This window comes from Convolutriloba macropyga, chromosome 13 (assembly GCF_964194025.1).
Source record: "Convolutriloba macropyga chromosome 13, txConMacr16.3, whole genome shotgun sequence".
In the NCBI taxonomy this organism is placed as follows: Eukaryota; Metazoa; Xenacoelomorpha; order Acoela; family Convolutidae; genus Convolutriloba; species Convolutriloba macropyga.
In genome coordinates this window covers 47,803,480-47,823,197 of record NC_134480.1, presented here as the reverse complement: position 1 = coordinate 47,823,197, position 19,718 = coordinate 47,803,480, and the positions used below count along the sequence as shown (strand labels likewise).

The 19,718-nt window shown below is 38.2% G+C and overlaps 1 protein-coding gene across 1 annotated transcript; it reads right to left on the bottom strand.

Moving 5' to 3' along the window:
* Nucleotides 1–7,019: 7,019 nt before the first annotated feature.
* Nucleotides 7,020–14,690, bottom strand: LOC142351545 (uncharacterized). The gene is made up of 2 exons (XM_075403628.1): nucleotides 11,386–14,690; nucleotides 7,020–7,721 (listed from the first exon to the last, which is right to left on the bottom strand). Exons 1-2 carry the CDS (start codon nucleotides 14,499–14,501, stop codon nucleotides 7,331–7,333), a joined length of 3,507 nt encoding a protein of 1,168 aa, XP_075259743.1. The 5' UTR covers nucleotides 14,502–14,690; the 3' UTR covers nucleotides 7,020–7,330.
* Between the last annotated feature and the right edge of the window lie 5,028 nt (nucleotides 14,691–19,718).

Here is a 19,718-nt window from a genome sequence, read left to right as displayed (position 1 = left end):
TTTTTATTTATAAATTGTACTCTAACAGCAATACAAAACAGGGAAACAAATTTATTTTTTATCATAAATCTAATTTGGCAAAAAACTTTTGTTTACGTTTTTCTCTACAATCAATTTCTGAACAAGTTCCCAGGCCATAAATTTTGGGAACATAAAAACAACTTGTTTTGTCGATACTTTGGTGCATTCGTTTTCGACTGCCAACTTTCTCTGTGTAAAAATTGGATCTCTCATTACTCAAGAAAACATCTGGCATCAAAGCTCTGCGCATGTTTCTTTTCAAAAATATCGGAGGTCTTCTTTCTCCGTCAAATTTGGGCTCATTTCTGATTTGTTTGAGAGCATCAATAACAGAAACTGAATCGCTCAGACTTTCGTTCAAGTTCAAATATTTGCTCACATTATGATCACTAATACATTTATTCTCGGCTTCTCTGCGAATATGGTCGAACAAATCTCGTCTCCAATGTTTAACTGTAATACACAAAGTCTCTATTCTTTCGTTACTAAAATGTCTTTTGAAAGTGACGTCAAACACACGTTCAGATTGCGAAACGAAATACAAACATTGTTTCAAATAAGCAAACGAGATATTTTGAGAAATATCTTCACCACTATGGGCAAACTTGAGCCAAGTACTGAGCAGGTTTAAACTTGATGATGTATTCCAAACAGTGTGAAGGAACTTGACAATGTTTGTGAGGACTTTATCGATACAGTTCAACTGTGCGAAAACTGACGAGTTAAAATGGGAAGTTATTGACTGTTCAAAGCCACAAGTGTCCGTGGCTCCAAGAACGAATGCAGTGCATATTGAAAACAAGGAATCCCACACACAATTTTCCTCTTTCCATTCACACATTTTGTTGCATTCCGTTATAACCCCATCAAAAATTTGGTATGCCTGGTACAAAAAACGCAGAATTGTATACCACTGAAAATTGCACACGAATTGTCGACATTCATTACTTATTACACAAAAGGTATCAATTGAAAATTGTCTATTTGAGCAGTCTAGTTCTGAGTGAGTGAGTTGTTTGTCTTCCAGGAATAAGAACTGACTGCTAACAAACCTCATAAAAGCAGACAGACTAGTCTCAAAGTGTTCATAATTCGGCTGTTCACTTTTGAAGTCTTCGTTTCCAAACACTTTACTACCAAATGTTGAAACATTGATTGCAACTTGGATCAGATCTACAGTTAATTTCAGCGCTTCTTTCGAGCCAAAGTGGAAAGTTTGAGAGGCAAACATTTCGTCAGCTGAAATTTGACAAGTGAAATTGAAAGTGTGATCTTCATTTAATGATTTCAGTTTCATTTTTGCAGTATGTTCAGCATCTTCAATCTCCAATTCATTTTTCAACACTTTCACTGCACATTTCTTAAACTGAGTCAATTTGGCATTGGAGTTATTCGTCATAATTTGCAAATGATGTTTTTTGGTAAAAGACTCTCTAAGTTGTTTCCACACTCCATTCAGTGTCTCTTTAAGCTGTTTCCACTCGCAGTGTTTTTCCTGCAACCTTCTCAAAACTACTGGAATTGCAACATAGGGATTATTCTGAATGCCTTCCATAATATCTACAAATTTTGACCCGTAAATTCGACTAATTGCCCATTTCTCCACAGCATAAGCTCGTTCGCCTGGCTTGTTGAGCATAAATTTCCTCATTTCGGTACTAATTCGTTCGAAATTATTGCTCCCACTGTCAACTATAATGCTTTGAAAGCGTTCTAATAACTTGATGGCCGAAATATTGTTCAGAATGATCATATCTAACTCGTACCGATCATCGTCAATTTTGTTGAGGTAATCAGTGAACTTGGTCAAGTGTTGTTTACTTTTCGGATTCTGTTGTTTATCCGCCAATTGCCAGGATGCTTCTGACCAACTGGGATAGGAGATCCAAGTTCCTTTAGCTTTGCAAATACAGGACTTTAAATGTTGGTATGAAAAAATGTCTTCTTTCTCCTCACTTTTGCTCTTTTTTCTACCTGGCTTACTGACAGATTTCTGCTCACTGTGTAAGCAACATTCTTCGTTCCTTTCTACTCTGTGCAATAATCTGTAACTGGAACCATATCTCTTGCTAGTCATGAAGTCAAACTCGAAATATTCATTATCTTCACTACTGAATTTGTCTACAGCTGAATAATGTTGAGTGTACTTGTTACTAATACTACTAACAAACTCATACTGGTCAATTTTGAGAAGTTTCAAAATCTCGTTCCAGACAACCGGCTGCTTTTTCAAAAAAGGAGCAACCAACTTTGCCAGTTCAAATTTGGAAATTTGTCTTTCATTGTATAACTTGATGCACTGCATAAAATTCTCAAAAATGATAGAATCACTGCAAACAGAATATATTTTAGTAAAAAGCTGTTCAAATGTGAAATCATTACCAAAATGTGATGAAGCATCGTTAGTGATCTCAGACGCTGGTTTGACACTGAAACGCACGCACAAGTCATTCAGAAGTTGATCGAGCAGGTTGATAATTTGAACAACATCATTTCTCTGAATGCCAAGAGCCAATTGCTTCAGACAATTTAGACGATTTTGCATATCGTAGAAAGAAAACAATTTTTCCAGGAATTCAACGCATTTGGTATGATTTGTGAATTTCTGCTCTAAACAAGTGAAGAAATAGTTGACTAACAGATAGCGATGTTCTTGTTCACTAAATGCTCTCTGCTCCAAATACTCTTTCAATAAAGATTCCCTCTTTTGATAGAAATAGCCCATTGTCCATGGCTGAATTGATTGTCTGACAAAAAATCGACATTTATGAGCAAAAAACGAGTTCAGTTCAACAACTAATTGCTCGTTATCAGCTGCTTCGCGCGCAAATTCATTCAAGAATGATTTCGATTCTTCATTCAATTCTGACACCTGAGTGAACAAATTAATAACTCGGATCAGATTGCACTTGAGCTGAGGAGTTGTTTTGTCAGTGAGCTTTATGAGGTTTGAAATATCGCTAAGAAGCTGATTTTCGTCCATTCGTTTCTAAAAATTACATAACATAGTAACTAACTAACGTCGGACGAATTGCTCTGAAACGACCTGCGAGCGGTTGGCTTCGTCAGTAGCTAGCCCCGGTTTAGTGAGGATATCTTCAGCTTAATTAAGGCGCGTCAGGTGAGCACAGGGGGGGGGGGGCTGATGGTGGGTGGTGAGAGGCAACGGTGGGTTTTTGGCTGCACGGCCCTTCCGTCCTGAACGATGTGCAGGGGGTGGGGGAAGGTGTGAATTGAGGGGGCCGATGTGTGTGTGTGGGGGGGGGGGTCAACCTATAAGAACCACTCTTCACACCATAAGTATAAGTCTCCAAAACAGTTTCTGTGAATCGCATAATTGGAGACTAGCGAGCTGAAAGTCTCTAAGGGACTTTCAGCTCGGAAGGTGAAAATGACGTCGTTCAACTGGAACGTGAAAATGATGTTCAATTAGCGGATAACACTAGTATTATATGCAAATTTGAACGTAATGAACAAATTCCACAAAAAATTGAAACAATATTAGAACAAACAGACAAATACCTGACAGAATCAATTCACTTTAATTGCCGATAAAACATGTTATTTTTTACAAATCACACTAAGTCGGTCACAGAGTTTTCTTTTAAAGGCAAGGTTACCAAACCAGCTCATGCTTGTCGTTATCTGGGAGTACAAATTGATTCAAACCTAACCTTTGAAAATCACCTCAACTCAGTTTCAAGCAAAATGGCTAATGCAATTCGTTCTTTGTATCTTGTAAGAAATCAAACTACTTTGAAAGTAAGAATTGATGTTTTCAAGTCAGTTGTACTCTCTCATATTTCAAATGGCTCAGACAAAAAATCGGCTGCACATTGACCAAAAGGCCCGAAACAAATGCTAGAACGATTGTTGGAGAGCTTTTCGACGTAAATTTCTAAACAAGTTGAGTTCAACTGCTTGAAACTGTGAAGAGTGAATGAGCAACAACTTCACGAAAAGGTCAATCTAAAGCCTATTTGGTCAAGCAAATATTTAGCATAAAAAGGCACACGCGAACAAGATTTTACTTCGTTCGAGAGTGATTAGGCAGTTCATTCTGTAATTAAAACGAGCATCCTATAATACCAATACCCTTACAGTGGCTGCGCAGATGAATAACAAGTTATGAAGAACTTCCTAGCATAAAAATATCAAAATTCTGAATTTCACTTACAGGAAAAAAAGAGAAAAAGTAGAAGAGAAAAAAGAGAAGAAAAATACAGAAAAAAAAACGAAAGAAATACACAGAAAAACAAAGCAACAACAAAATGACTGGAAGAAAACAAAATTTTTAAACAAAAGATGAGGAAAAAGGAAGAATAGGAGGAAAAAGATAGATTGCTAAGAGAGCTCGAAAAAACAGAGAAACACGAATATAAAAAGCCAGACAAAAAGCAAAAACAAAACTTAAGGGATAATTAAATAAGAAATTAGAAAATTAAAAGAAAATAGTGAGAGAGGGCAAAAAACAGAAAACGCAAAAAAGAATAGTGAAGGAAGCAACAAAAGCGCGAAAGAAAGCAAAATAAAATAACAACTAAACGTACAAAATAGCAGAAAGAGTTCATAAATAAAAACAGAGAGATAGAGACAACAAGAGTCTCCATTGCGAAAAAGAATACAGAGACAGATTAGGAGAAACGTAGCAAATACAAAAAATAGAAGAGATAAGCAAGACATGGAGAAAAAAATTCAAGAACAGAATAGAAAAAGAATGGAACAAAAATTACGAAACAATTGGAAATTGCAAGAAAACAGTGATAAAACGTTTTTGGAAGAGAAAAATTGAAAGATAAAACCAAAAACAAAGAAAGGACTATCAGATATAGAAAAAAAGCAAAAAGATAGGATGAAAGAGTTGAGAGAAAAAATATCAGCTGCAAAAAAATTGGTCCAGAACCAACATCAAACAACGAGAAAAAAACAAGGAGAAAGTAACAACAAGATAGACAGCAAAAACAAAAAAAGGAAGAAAACCAGAGATACGAAATAAGTGCAGAGGAAAAACAGCTACGAAAAGATTGCAAGAAACAGAACAGAAAACGACATTAGCCAAAACAGAAAGCAGTTAAAACAGAAAGTAGTCAAATAGAAAGTAGTTAAAACAGAAAGTAGTCAAAATACAGAACAAGAAAAGTTCACAAGGAAAGAAAAACGAACACATGTCAGAAAGAGAAGAACGAAAGCAAGATAGAGAAGATGCAAAAACAGGGTCTTGTAATATCTTATTTTAAATTCTCTTTGGCTTAGCAAGACTGCATTTTTGAAAAAGATCGAATTTGTTCACGAAAAATCAAGAAACGTGAAAAAGACACTCAAGTAACGAAAACGAAATGCCCAAACAAAATTTTTTCACAAAACAGACACGTTAACAATGATTGCCCCAAACTTCATTCGAGAGAAATTGAAAAAAATATTAATTAAAAACGCGAACGAGAACGAAAGAGTTGGAAAAAAATGAAGGAAATATTGGAAATTTTTTTAAAAAAACAGAAAAAAGAAAATGATATACAAGAGAGCCAGAAAAAAAAGAAAAGGAAAGAAAGAACAAAGAAAAGAAAAGACAGAAAAGAGATATAATGAGACAGCAGACGGCAGAGAAAAAAACAAGCAAAAAAACAATATCAACAGAGGAAAAGGACACGTCTCCCAATTTCCAATTCCGGTTCACTCTTTGCGCATTTCCGTTTTTGGTCCTTGGCCTTTTCTTGCATCTTTTTTAGCTCTCACAAATTCTCACAAGAATTGCTGAGAAACGTTATAAGTATGTAAAAAAACGAGAAGAGAGAAAAGGAGAGATAAAATCCGAGTGGCCAAGAAACAACAAAAACGGAGAAAGAAACAAATAGAGTAAAAATTAACGAAAACAGAAGAAAGAAAGCATGAGAGACGGAAAAAAGGAGAACGCATCAAAAACATTGAAAGAAAAATAAGAGAACGACAGTACTCAAAACAGAAAGTAGTCAGAACAGAACAAAAGAAGCGAGAGATAAGAAAAAACAGAAAAGTAATAATGAAAAAGTGGAAAAGGAAAGGAAGAAACACAACAAAAAAACTAAGAAGAAAGAAATCAAGATCGAAAAAAAGATTCCAAGAAACATCATTTCTTGCAGTCGCTTTAGGCTGAGCAAGATTGAGTTCCAGAAAAATATCAAACTTGATCACGGAAAATCAGGAAGCGTGAAAAAGTCACTCGAGTAGTGAAATATAAAGATGGTCTGGTACAAAAGCGCGAAAACGTTCAAGCAAAACTCAAGACGTCCAAGCATAAAATAAGACACGTTTACAATGATTGCCCCAAACTTCGTTCAAGCAACCTGCTCCGCTATCGATTTTGCAGAGAGAGAACTATTTCAATGTAAACTTCTTTGAGATAAGTTTGACGCTATAGGAGAACAACAATTTAAAATCATATGTACAAAACCCATCATTTGAAAAAACATAAATCACACAAAAATATTACAGCTATGACCGCTCAAAATTCAAAGCCGGCCAAAATAAAACTGAGGTATAGCAGTTAAAAAATCATACAAAGAAAATCAACTTCAGTACATTCTTCCTCGTGCTTTCTCTGATTAAAACTTATTACAAAAAATTACAAAAATTACAAAAAATTACTGAAAAAACTTTAAAAAATTACTCTTTTACAGTTCAATCTCATTTTTTATGCTAACCAGCATCAAATAGACCCAAACAATTTTTCCACGTGCGTCATTTCCGGTTGCGCAAAAAAAAACAATTTAAAAATCTAGCTCAAACAATTCCGATGAATCGAGAATATGCAATTCTCAAATAAATAGTATAAAAATGCACAACAATTGCGCATAATCCTAATCTATTTGTTACGACCTAATCTAGAAACGACAGAAAACCGATTCTCACCTTCAATTGCCTAACAAAAATGCGATGAGAACTGTTATCAGCAATCGCTTTGGGACCATTAAGAGCAAGAACAGTTTCATCCTTGTTACGTCACACGCTGTCAATAAAAAACGTTTAATTTGATAGAATAAATTGTAGGGAAATCAGTAATCTATCTAAATTTCATATACCACCGATAAACTTTAGATATGGAAAATAAAATTTTGATTGAGAAGCACAGCCATCAATAGCACTATGTTTAGGAAAAACTAAACATTATACAACTCACAAATTGGCACAGCAGACATTTAAGACCACAAACGTTCATTTTTAACAATAACTATTTATAACATCCACTTTCTGTTTTGTTGAACCAAATAGAGGGACTTGGAAATGAACGTACCTGTATGGAAAGAAATCATGAAAGGAAATAGATAAGAAAGAGTTACAAGTACACCAATGGTATTTTGTCTTTGATGAGAGCCCTCAACTGATCAAGAGTGTCTTTGTCATTGTAGGCGATGTCATTCCTGTACAGTTCCTTCTTACACTCATCTACACTGTAGCTGTTCGCTGGGTCAACTTTATTGTTCTTAACGAGAGTGGTCAAATATTCCTTGTAGTGGTTCTTACACACTCCAGCCTGGCCTATCTCCACTTCCGCATCACAAGTAGTTTCTGGAGCATCTATCTCCTTCTTCACCTTCACAGCACACTTGCCATTGTTCGCTTCATTCGCACCCGGGTCAGCCTCCACATTGAATTCAACTCTCGCGTCTGTTAGAAGTTGTTGGATGAACTTGACATCCTCATCTCTTAAGAAACTGAAGCAGTATCTAAACAAACACAACATGGCACTAACCCACGGCCTGATTCTGTCTTCTGGGGTGCTTCATTGAATACAAAACCTCAAAGTCTTTTTACAAATATTGATAGAGCCTTATTGCTTTGCGACAAAAATTCAATATTTTTACTACCAGTCGTAATGAAAAAGATCAGAAAGAATCATAAAGACGAAAACTCAAGAAGGCCAACCAAAGATTCGCCCAGAGTCCATCGTCACAGCTATTAAATTAAATTCATTCAAATAATGTCGGGTTAATTGTTCTCGAACGAATGGTAATGGGAGAGGGCTACGCTTTTGCGGGGGAGGTAGGATCATTTAGGGGCCTCCAAAGACGCGATAAGAGATCCTTCCAGACCTCTATAAGATTTAAAGTGGGAAATCAGACCAATTAAGGCGCACTTTTCATGTGACTTTCAATGGGAAACTTCCGGAAATTGCTTTCAGCTGCTGAAAATTGTGAATCAGTAAAAGATCACTCAATAAGTCAAATGACGCAAACGTAAATAAAAGTCTGAACGCTAACGCCAAAACATATCCGGTAGAATGACGGAAAAGACACGAGAAGTGCAGTATTAAATCTTAACTAACTTTACTTGAAAAATTAGAAGGATCAGAGGAAAACAAAAAATAATTACCAAAGACAACTATAGGACGTGTTTCAAAAGTACGGATAAAACTTTTAGTTTGAGGTATGCTTTAGTTAGGTATCAGAGGATTTATGTAGGTAGGGGCTATAAGTTGTTTGGTAGATGCAGCTGGTTTGAGGTAGCTGTTTGGGTGAGGATTAGTACGTAGTTATTAGAAGTGTGGTTGAGAGTCTTTCGTTTGGATAGTTATGTGCGACTTTTATCACCTGAAATTTTACCAGCATTTACCATCTAATTACTAAACATTAGAAACTAACTCATTGCTAAAATCCAATGGTCAAAAACAAGTAAACGTTGTAAAGTAAAACCCAATGTTCGAAGAGAAACATGTCATGGACAGTTGTTTCAGCTAAAAAGCATTCAGGACAAGCTCTGAATTACAATCCTTAAAATTGAAAGGAAAAATTGATAATCTCTGAACTAACCAGCAGGTCAATTGAAGAATAGCAGCCAAAAATACAAAAAAAAGCTTCACAAACGCAGAGAAAATTAGAAACATAGGATAGATGAGCCATATTTACTGTTCAGCTACTCTAAGTCAATGTTTCATATGAAAACACAAAAGAAAAAACAGATGACTTGACTACTAAAGAATTGCTTTGGGTATTAAAGGCCAAGAGCATATTAGTCAGGCAGTAACAATTAAAAACTAACAAAATGATAACAATTAAGCTAACTAAGGATCAGTTAAAAATTCTTTGTGCTTATGTCAACAAAAATCAAAATAGCATTGCTAAAACCTACAAAAGAACTCTGCAGCAGGCACAATAGATGTTTTTAGACCATAGACCACTTGAATTCACAAATCAAATAATGTGCTGGCTAATTGACTGGAAAAAAAGGTCGAGGCAAAAGCAACAGAATGTGTTAAAAAATAAATTTATGAACTTTATAAAGCATATATCTTCTCTGTTGATTCCTGTGTTGCTAAAATTTGGCTATTAACTCTTCTGCAAGCTTGAAGTCCCCTAAGAGCAAACTCTTCTATTAGCCCCTAAGAGGCCAAAATGGAAAATTTATAGCATATTACAGACGCAAAAAATTAACAAAGAGAAATTTTTTTTAAAAAATGAAAAAAGGTGAAAAGCAAAAGTTTGCAAAATTTCTAATGTTTAAGTTGGCATTACCAAAACATATATCTCAAAAGAATAGATATGAGAGAGAACCATTGATCAGAACAAAACCATTAAAAACCATGGCCATCATAAACGTAGAGCACACATCTTACAAAAACATGACTTGCAAGTCTTGAAAAACAAATGAGCATAAGGAAAAAAATTTCCTTGCGTAACCAGCCGACAATTGAAACGAGCAAAACGTCAAATTTACATTTGTACAACTTAAGATAAACAATGGCATTTTGAACGTAGAAGCTTTTGGTGTTGGATTGCTATCACCAATGATTCTCTTCCCATCAAGGCGCCAGAAAAAAACAGGAAAACTGGCAGCTAGAAGTCTTACATGGCCTAGAAGAAATAATGGGAAGGAGGCAAAAAGGAGAGTTGAAACATTTATTAGCAAAAGACTCAAAAACTTGCACACGTTTTCCGATCCAATATTACAATGCGAAAAAACATTCGAAATTCCAGTTTCAAGCTCACGGGGTTTTTGTTGATCCTGGAAAAGCAACATTTGCGTTTCTGAAATCTAACCACAAACTCACCTTCATGGTTTGAAAAGTTTTATTGTTTCAAAAAAATAACAGAAGTTACATTTGTAATTGCAATTTACCCACAACTATGACCAAACTTACTCAAAAACCAAAGCGACAAAACATTAACAAACCTCGAGAAAAAGGAAAAAAAATTGCATTGTCCCAACATCAAACATTGACTTTTTGCTTCAAATTTAGGCTCACCAAACTATAGTACAATAAGCCCACCAGGAACTGCAGAACACAAAGCACTTGAAAGACTGCTTAGGGACTCTTAAGTCAGCTTAATGCCCACTGAGTGGTACCTATTTATTCCGTTTTGAAAGCTAGAAGTAAGATGACCGACTAAAGTCGGGCGCGTTCCTCTCAAATGGCCAGTAAGCGGTTGGCTTTGTCAGTAGCTAGCCACGGTTTAGTGAGTCTAGCTTTAGCTTAATTGAAGGGGCGTTAGGTGAGCTCAGCGGGGAGTGTGCCGGGGTCAACAGTGAGGAACTTTGGCTTCATGGGGCTCCTACAGCCTGAACGATGTGCAACGGTGCGGATGGGGGTGAGGAGGGGGGCTGATGTGGGATTTGTTTTTTTTTTCATGGGAGTCAATTTTTAAGAACTACCCTTCACAGCACAAGTATAAGTTTCCGAAACAGTTTCTGTGAATCTTACATTTGGAGACTAGTGAACTGAAAGGCTCAAAGAGATTTTGAGGACGAAAGTCAAATGGGTGAGACGAAAAATCGGTCAAGCAAAAAAGAGCACTAAAAGACTAATATAATAGCTACAAACTTTGTTTGAGAGCACTTAATCAAAAGGACGTGAACAGGTCTTATCAAAAAGACAACACTAATAAATAGAATCCAAATTCTTTGAATTTTAGAAACCTGTGGAATGCCAATACGCCTCTTGGAGTCCTAAAAAGCAACGCATGTTAGATAAAATTGCTTCAGACTTGGTTCCAGGCCAATTAACAAGACGACTCCTGGGTAAAAGGTGTAGAAAGTCCAAACCATCAGCTATTGAATCAACAAATGAACGAATGTGAAGAAAAGAAAAAACCGAATTAAGACTAACACTTTAAACAAAGCAAATTGCTTCCTAATTTTATTTATGAAATTTCTCAAGTTTGCGTCTATTGAGTTTAAACCTATTAAATGATTTCCTCTTAATGAGGTTACCAAAACACAATATCTTTTCACTAATTCATAACACTTGGAAGACACTCTGGGTGAACACTTTAGGCCCAAGAGGTCACTGAAGATCATTGTTAGCATCAAGTTCGTTATTGATTTCGAGCTCTCTTTGCTGTTGTTGTATTAAACATTCAAGTATAGAGTGTGGAATGAATGATAGAGTGAAACCTGGGACAGTGTTGATGCAATCCCCTCGTTGCACATTTCTGAGACTTCCTGCAGTCTCTCGAGTACAAAGCGTAGCAGAATCCACAGAACTCAGTTTGACACTTTCCACACTTGAAATGGAGACATCCTCCTCTGACAAGCTCGTATCTGAACTTACACTGCGGACATTTCATCGCATCTATCGCTCTCAGATATCCATCCAGTCGTTTGTTCTGATACTCGGGGTTGTTTTCCATTTCCCACTGGGAAAACTGTTCACACGTTAGTCCTTCGTGTTGCTCAACCCACTTTCGACCACATTCGAAACAGGTGAAATGGCCACGGGGACATTGCATTTTGAGGACCCTGGGGTTCTCCCATGATATTCCTTCTGGACAAGTTTCATCCGAACACCATTTGAAGTAGACATCCTCTTCCAGCATCCCTTCCAACACTCGGTCATCAAACAACTTGAAAATATCTTGGGGGAGGAAGTTCCGGAAGAGCTGTTGGAGCAACAAATCATTCTCATTATTCGAGATAATCTTTTGCTCACAGCCATCTCCTGGACAGAGAATATTCTTCACATTTTTACCAGATTCCTTCAGCTGTACAACCAAATGGCGCTTCATACAGTTATGACAAACGTGACAGTCATTTACACAATTGGGCAATTTAATAATAAAATTAGTAGCAAACTCATCCCCACAAACACCACACTCTTTTATATATCTTTCGTGTCCTTTCGCAATTCTCAAACTCTCACTCGTGCAGTTTCTGGCCACCCACAAAGCAGACTTGTACTCCAAATCTTGTTTGTTTTTCAGCATGGAGAACAAGAGTTGTGCCCTAGATAGTGGCAGTCTCTTTTCCGCCATTATCTTTCGAAAGAAAACAGCTTTGGCAAAAATACCACAGCCTGGTTGAACATTCGCTTTTCTCAAGGATTCCTCAAGCCATGTGTCGGTCAAGGTCAAAGCATTATCATCGAATGAGTTGCTGCCGTCGGAATCCTGTTGCTGAAGAATGTTTGCATTCTCATCGCTGTTCCAAATCCTCGACTGCATCAGATTGTCAAAAATTCCACTTTGTACCTCTGCGAATGCCGACCTGTAATTGCCTTCATTCTGCTGCATTTTCTGGTGGAATGTCTGAATTCTGCTCTTGTTTTCATCAACGACAGCTACTTGATGACAGAGGTATGTTCTTGAATTACGAGCAAAGGTCGCAGCTTTCATAGTATCGAACTCACAAGCTTCTAAAGCATACGAGCGCTCAGCAACAGATAGACCAATTAGTTTCTTCGGCTTCAATTCCTGATTTAATTTGGACGCAAAAATGTCATTAACAGCATTGGTAGTGTCTTCTACTGCACTCCCACAAATTGCAACATCCTCCACATGTCTCATATCCACACCACTCAGCATTAGTTCCACATCGTCCAGAGTTGAACCGTCTTTCACTTGTTCCCTCAGGTAAGTTAAAGTTTTCAGGCCTTCCATAAGCATGGCATCTTCAATCAACTCAGAATTGCTTCGTGCCTTCGCAATGTGTTCGAAACCACTGTCCAATTCATGATCACTTTCGGGGTCTATTTCTTCATAGATATTTTCAGTCTCAGGTAAGGATCGGACGTCTGGCTCTTCGTGAAAACTCACGCGTCGTTTTTTTGTTTCAATTTTTGTCCTCGGACCATTCTGCCGCATCAAATCATCAGCCATTCGTTCATTCTTTGGCGACAGGGGAGGTGTGAAAAAGGGGTCGCTCAAGTCTACGGTCTCTTTTTGATTATTATTTACTTGCGAAACAGAAGCACTGGTTATTTTAGAGCCACAATTACTACAGAAGTTCCCTCCCGCGAATTTTGAACCACAATTAGAACAAAAGTTTGGAACTGTGCACTCTCTTTTTTCTAGTTCGTTTGGTTTAAAACGTGTTGCTTCATAGGGCTTCGATATTCTTGACATTTCTTGCCCTATTGACTGGGTAAAATGAGTGGGCCTAAAATTCTCTTCAGTGGGGGTTATGTTACCATCCGTTAAAATTTCATGTTCCGATCCTTTTGTATCGCCGATCACAAGAGAATCAAAATCGAGTAGTTCTGGAGTGACAACTTTTGAGCCTCGTTTCAACGTGTTGTCCAATTCCATGAAAAGAGATTTTGAGAAGTCTGGATTTGGTGTGCCAGATAAATCAGCGGGAAGAGTGCTCCGGCGCTCGCGATCATCGGGACTGAACGGTTCGAATGCAAACGAGCCAGAAAGTTCAACGGCAAGGCTGCCACTTTTGTCTCGATTCTCGTACACTCCAAACTCATCAGCTTCCAATTGAAACTGAGGAAGCTTCGCTACATCATGTGCGCGTGTTGGTGCATGAACCGGCAAATGCCTTCTCCCCTCGTATTCCGCATCTCTTCCTTTTACTGTAAATCGAGACCCTGTTTGGTTCCCTCTAGCGATGGGGCTGTCTATATCGACAATATTAGAGACATTTACGAATTGATAAGGCGGGACTGGTGAAACAGTATCATTTGCTTGGAAATCATTATTGACCGATCTTCTGTCAAAGGTAGGGTATGAGTCCTTGTTAGCATTAGTTGCATTAGAAAAAACGGCTCTTTTTTGTCTAACTTCAGTCGTTATTTGGTTTGAATTTGGCTCAAATGGTAAATCCAACAATTTTTGTAAGCTAACTTTGGCTGTGTGATTTTCACGAAAAAAGTCCGGATCATTTTGGGACCTTGAAAGCATGTCAACATTGGGTAGAGGAATAGGATTCAAATTAACATAATGACTGGAACTCTCATGAGGGAATTTTCCCTGTTGAGATTGGCTCTTGTTAAACTCCAACCACTGATACATGCTGTTACTCGTATCATGAGAAGGAATTGGAACTGTGAATCCATCTTCAAAAAGACTGCTCGTCGCTGCAAAAGATGAGTCTTGATCTGGGGCCCGTTTCTTTTCATCGGTCTTCGGTTGGAACGCAAACATAGGACGTCGTTTATGCTTAGCTCGTTTTGCAGGTTTGTGGAACATTTGATCACATTCCGCGCAATTTATTCGTTTGCAGTCATCACACACAATTTCGGCCTTTTGATCTTGACACATAACACAAATGTAATCGTCCCCAGCCATATTTTTCAGAGCTCCAGATTGGTTATGAACTTTTCATTAAAACAGATAAGCGCGAGCTGCTAGACGGCCTAGTATGCGGTTCAAAACATTCTGTAAGTCTAGAACAATTTAAACTACGCAAAACCGGACAGCAATTGCGACATCCATAACAAAACTTAGCAAAGCTAATTCGTAACAAATAACGTTAAGTATAAATCGTGGTGTATGGAATATTAACCGAAAAAATCAGAAGCAGGAAAATTAGCCGAATTAATTAGCTGTGATACTTGGTGTAAGTAAACATAAGTGGGAGATGTAATTAGCTTGCCATGTCGCTTGCCATGAAATTAACGCATTTGGCCATGCATCTCGCGGGCCACGGCCAAGGGGCTAGGGGTATTAGCCGACACACAAATTAGAAGACACGCCAATTGGCCGACAGATTTCATCAAGACGACGTGAAAAAGACCGAAATCGAAAATGCGTAATTTAGATAGTGTTATTAGAAACGTCGCCTTAATTATGTTCGGCCGTAATAATTTGTTCGGTTGTGATAGATTCATATCAAGTATCACGGGCCGCTGAGGCATGGCCAAATTAGCTAGCAGTAATAGCCAATCAATGTTTGTTTTTCAATTAAGGGACGCTACTTTTACCGCTTAATGCGCGGGTAATTATCGCGAACTGTGGTTTTCGAGTAGTTATATTTGCTCAAGTGTCGGCTAAAAAGTGTGTCGGCTAATTTGTATGTCGGCCAATTGACCGGTCACGCACGGCCAATCCTTAGCGGCCTATGGGACTTGATATGAATGGATCTTTCCCATTATTCCCCTATATTACTCATCATGGTAAACATACGATAATGGGGGCTAAAATTTCATGGGGCTATAATGGGAAAGACCCATATGAAAATATCACAACCGAAAAAAATATCACGATCGAACACGTTATTCTTGCATTAACTTTGGCACGTTCTCAAATCTGATTGGTTAATGTCTCCTTTACCACTAATTTTTCTTTCGGCTAATATTCACGGCACAAGTCTAGTCCAGCACTTGCGACATCACCAATGAACTATACATTAAAGTCATGCTTCAGTGTCAAAGTATAAACTGCAGTAATATGGCAGTAATATACCCTAATTGTTGTGATAAACTTATTAAATAGATACGTTATGATCATGAGTTGCCTGTGTGTGGTGGAGCGCCCTTAAGGGATTTTAGAAACAGGCTCGTCAAGTTTGCTCTCAGTGGTTCGCTGTGCCGTGTTTGTGCTCTGTCAGTGGTCCTGCGTGCTGTCGGTGGTCTCGGGTCTACGATCCCCAGGTTTTGTGTGTTCTCTGGAGTCTGTGGCCAAACCGGAAGGCAAGACATCTAACCACCAGGTTGTACTGCTCCTACACATGCTTACTTCCTATATATTTATATAGTGTATGTGAATATATATATGTGTGTATGCTGTGTGTCTGTGAGTGTGCTCCTGTGTTTGTGCTCCTGGATTTGTGCATGCGTGAACCAGACGATACTGCTTCATATTTTTGCAGGTGATGAGACAATTTGTTGCACAGATCCTGCCCTGGAATGCACAAGATTTAGTAATTGGCACATCCAGGACAAAATTTATTGAAGGCAGCGCAGTTGGAGCAACCATCCACTCAAATCGCGGAGCTAACCTAATCGACCTCTTCAATGTAGTTAACCAGTATCCTCCCCTCAATTTGAGATCAGTATGCATTGTCGCAGGATTCAATGACCACCACTACTCATGCTCTCACTTCATTGAATGCTACCGAGTTCTGTTGGATATCATATGTTATAAATTCCAACCGCGTATTGTCGTTTCACCTAAAGTAATTGCCACTTCAAATAATAAACTTGTTAACAGGAAAATATATTTCATGAACTTGGCTCTGCATCGATTTCTTCAATTTTTTGCAGTTCCTTTTGTTATTTCACCATATTTTTTCTTCAGCAGGACTGCTTTTTGTCGAGATGGTATTCATTTCTTTTTCTACGGTAACCATTTGTTTACGTTGTATCTACATAATGTGATATCCTTTTGCAATGAATTCTATGCATAGTTATACTTATTTTTATCAATAATATACACTCGGTAAACAGCCTCCCTCTGACAATGTCAGATACTCAAACCCATTGCTCTAAGTGTTCTATTCACCTCCGAGGAGGTGGAGTTTGGTGCTACGATTGCGGTACATATATGCATATCAAATGCAGTGGTCTGTCAACTAAAAACGATCACCATCCAAACTTCCTTTGCGAACACTGCAGTCAACCTGCAAAAATTGACCCTCAAGAAAATGATCCAACACCCTCAATCGAGACATCCCCGGAACCATGCGACTTTTGGAAAAATTTTAAAGACGAACAAATAGAAACACTAAGGAAAATATACAATGAAATAGTTCATTGGAAACCAATCTTCTTTACCATCAGCAAAAATAAAGTAGGCTTCGAAATTGCAGATGTTATGAACATCGTTCTCACCAGAACGCTTGAAGATGGGCCTCAGACTGAATGCGCTATGATTTGCACAATGATAATGCCGCATTTACTTCTCGCAAGATCCAAAAGTGAAAATGATGCTTCAATAACAAAAACCTTGTCTAGAAGGCTCGATCTGTGGATCAGATGCAAATTTGACGACCTTTTTGTTGAGGCCAAGGCACTTCAGGAATGCTTAAGGAAATTAAATAGAAAACGAGAAGTGGATGAATTTAAAGCCTTTGACAAACAAATTGAGTCCGGTAAGATATCGAATGCTTTACGATGTCTTTCAGACGATGCAAAGGGCGGTGTGCTATCAACATCCGATAAAGTGACTATCAAGGGAAAAAACTGCACCGTACCCGATCTTCTACAAGAAAAGCATCCATGTAGTCAGAAAGCTGATCTAAGTACGTAGTAACAGACTTGAAAAATCGGGATTTGCCGTTCCATCCCTCTATTTTTGAAAAAATAAATGGCTCTGAAATAAAACGCGCCGCAATGAAAACAAATGGCAGCCATGGTCCATCTGGTCTTGATGCTGGCGAGTGGAGACGACTTTTGACATCATACAAAACCTCCTCAATCGATCTTTGCAAAACAGTGTCCAAACTTGCAATCAGAATTGCCACCGAAGAATTAAATTTCTTGAATTCTTATAACGCTTGCCGTCTGATTGCACTAGATAAATGCCCTGGGGTTCGACCAATTGGCATTGGCGAGGTCTTAAGACGAATTATAGGCAGGAGTATAGTAAAGTGCGTTAAACGAGATCTCCAATTACTTGGGGGAAACGTACAGATGTGCCTTGGACAAAAGAGTGGCATCGAACATGCTATCCATGCACTCCGGCAGCGCTTTCTTGAAGATCGTACTGAAGGTATCCTACTGTACTGATTGATGCCAGGAACGCGTTTAATAGCTTGAAAAGAGATCTGGCTCTAAAAAACATCAGAAAGCTTTGTCCCTCAATTTATACAGCAATCAGAAACTCGTATAAGACCCCATCAGACCTCTTCATAGATAAAAGAGTAATCAAGTCTCAAGAAGGAACAACACAAGGTGATCCAATAGCCATGGCAATGTACGGAGTTGCTATACTTCCTCTCATCGACATGCTCGAAGATCAAAATTTGACTCATAAATGGTACGCAGATGACGGTGATGTGGCCGGTAGTCTTAAATCACTGCGGTTCGTGCTAGATAAGCTCTATGAACATGGCAGTGCATTCGGTTATAATGTGATCAAATGTCATCTTATTACAAAACATGAGTTTGTTCAGAAGGCGAACAAGGTTTTTTCGGGTTTAGATATTGATGTTATTGAAGGTCATCGAGTTCTAGGTTCAGTTATTAGTTCTGATGAAAATTGTAACGATTTTCTGAAAGAAAAGTCAGTGAACTACTCTAACATGCTTGAGAAACTCGCTAAACATAGTAAGGTGTCCCTTCAGAATTTGTACAAATCATTTACGAACGGATTACAACACAAGTTGACTTTTATTGCTAGGACTACTCCAAACGCGGACAGTCTGCTGAGGGAAGCCGAAAAAATAATTGATAAAAATCTTATACCTTCAATGTTGAATCATCCCTCTTACAGTGACAGATACCGGAAGGTTTTCTCTCTTCCTCTTAAAGAGGGTGGGCTGAACATTCTTCTTCCGAAAAAATCAGAAGCAGGAAAATTAGCCGAATTAATTAGCTGTGATACTTGGTGTAAGTAAACATAAGTGGGAGGCGTAATTAGCTTGCCATGTCGCTTGCCATGAAATTAACGCATTTGGCCATGCATCTCGCGGGCCACGGCCAAGGGGCTAGGGGTATTAGCCGACACACAAATTAGAAGACACGCCAATTGGCCGACAGATTTCATCAAGACGACGTGAAAAAGACCGAAATCGAAAATGCGTAATTTAGATAGTGTTATTAGAAACGTCGCCTTAATTATGTTCGGCCGTAATAATTTGTTCGGTTGTGATAGATTCATATCAAGTATCACGGGCCGCTGAGGCATGGCCAAATTAGCTAGCAGTAATAGCCAATCAATGTTTGTTTTTCAATTAAGGGACGCTACTTTTACCGCTTAATGCGCGGGTAATTATCGCGAACTGTGGTTTTCGAGTAGTTATATTTGCTCAAGTGTCGGCTAAAAAGTGTGTCGGCTAATTTGTATGTCGGCCAATTGACCGGTCACGCACGGCCAATCCTTAGCGGCCTATGGGACTTGATATGAATGGATCTTTCCCATTATTCCCCTATATTACTCATCATGGTAAACATACGATAATGGGGGCTAAAATTTCATGGGGCTATAATGGGAAAGACCCATATGAATATATCACAACCGAAAAAAATATCACGATCGAACACGTTGTTCTTGCATTAACTTTGGCACGTTCTCAAATCTGATTGGTTAATGTCTCCTTTACCACTAATTTTTCTTTCGGCTAATATTCACGGCACAAGTCTAGTCCAGCACTTGCGACATCACCAATGAACTATACATTAAAGTCATGCTTCAGTGTCAAAGTATAAACTGCAGTAATATGGCAGTAATATAGCCTAATTGTTGTGATAAACTTATTAAATAGATACGTTATAATCATGAGTTGCCTGTGTGTGGTGGAGCGCCCTTAAGGGATTTTAGAAATAGGCTCGTCAAGTTTGTTCTCAGTGGATCGCTGTGCCGTGTTTGTGCTCTGTCAGTGGTCCTGCGTGCTGTCGGTGGTAT

Bases quoted from the DNA above. Each gene is read 5' to 3' on its own strand.
- LOC142351545 (XM_075403628.1), bottom strand. From the start codon at position 14,501: ATGGCTGGGGACGATTACATTTGTGTTATGTGTCAAGATCAAAAGGCC. The intron at 7,722-11,385 runs GTTTCACTCTAT...GTGTTTGTTTAG, and splicing joins TTGCATCAACACTGTCCCAG to ATACTGCTTCAGTTTCTTAA.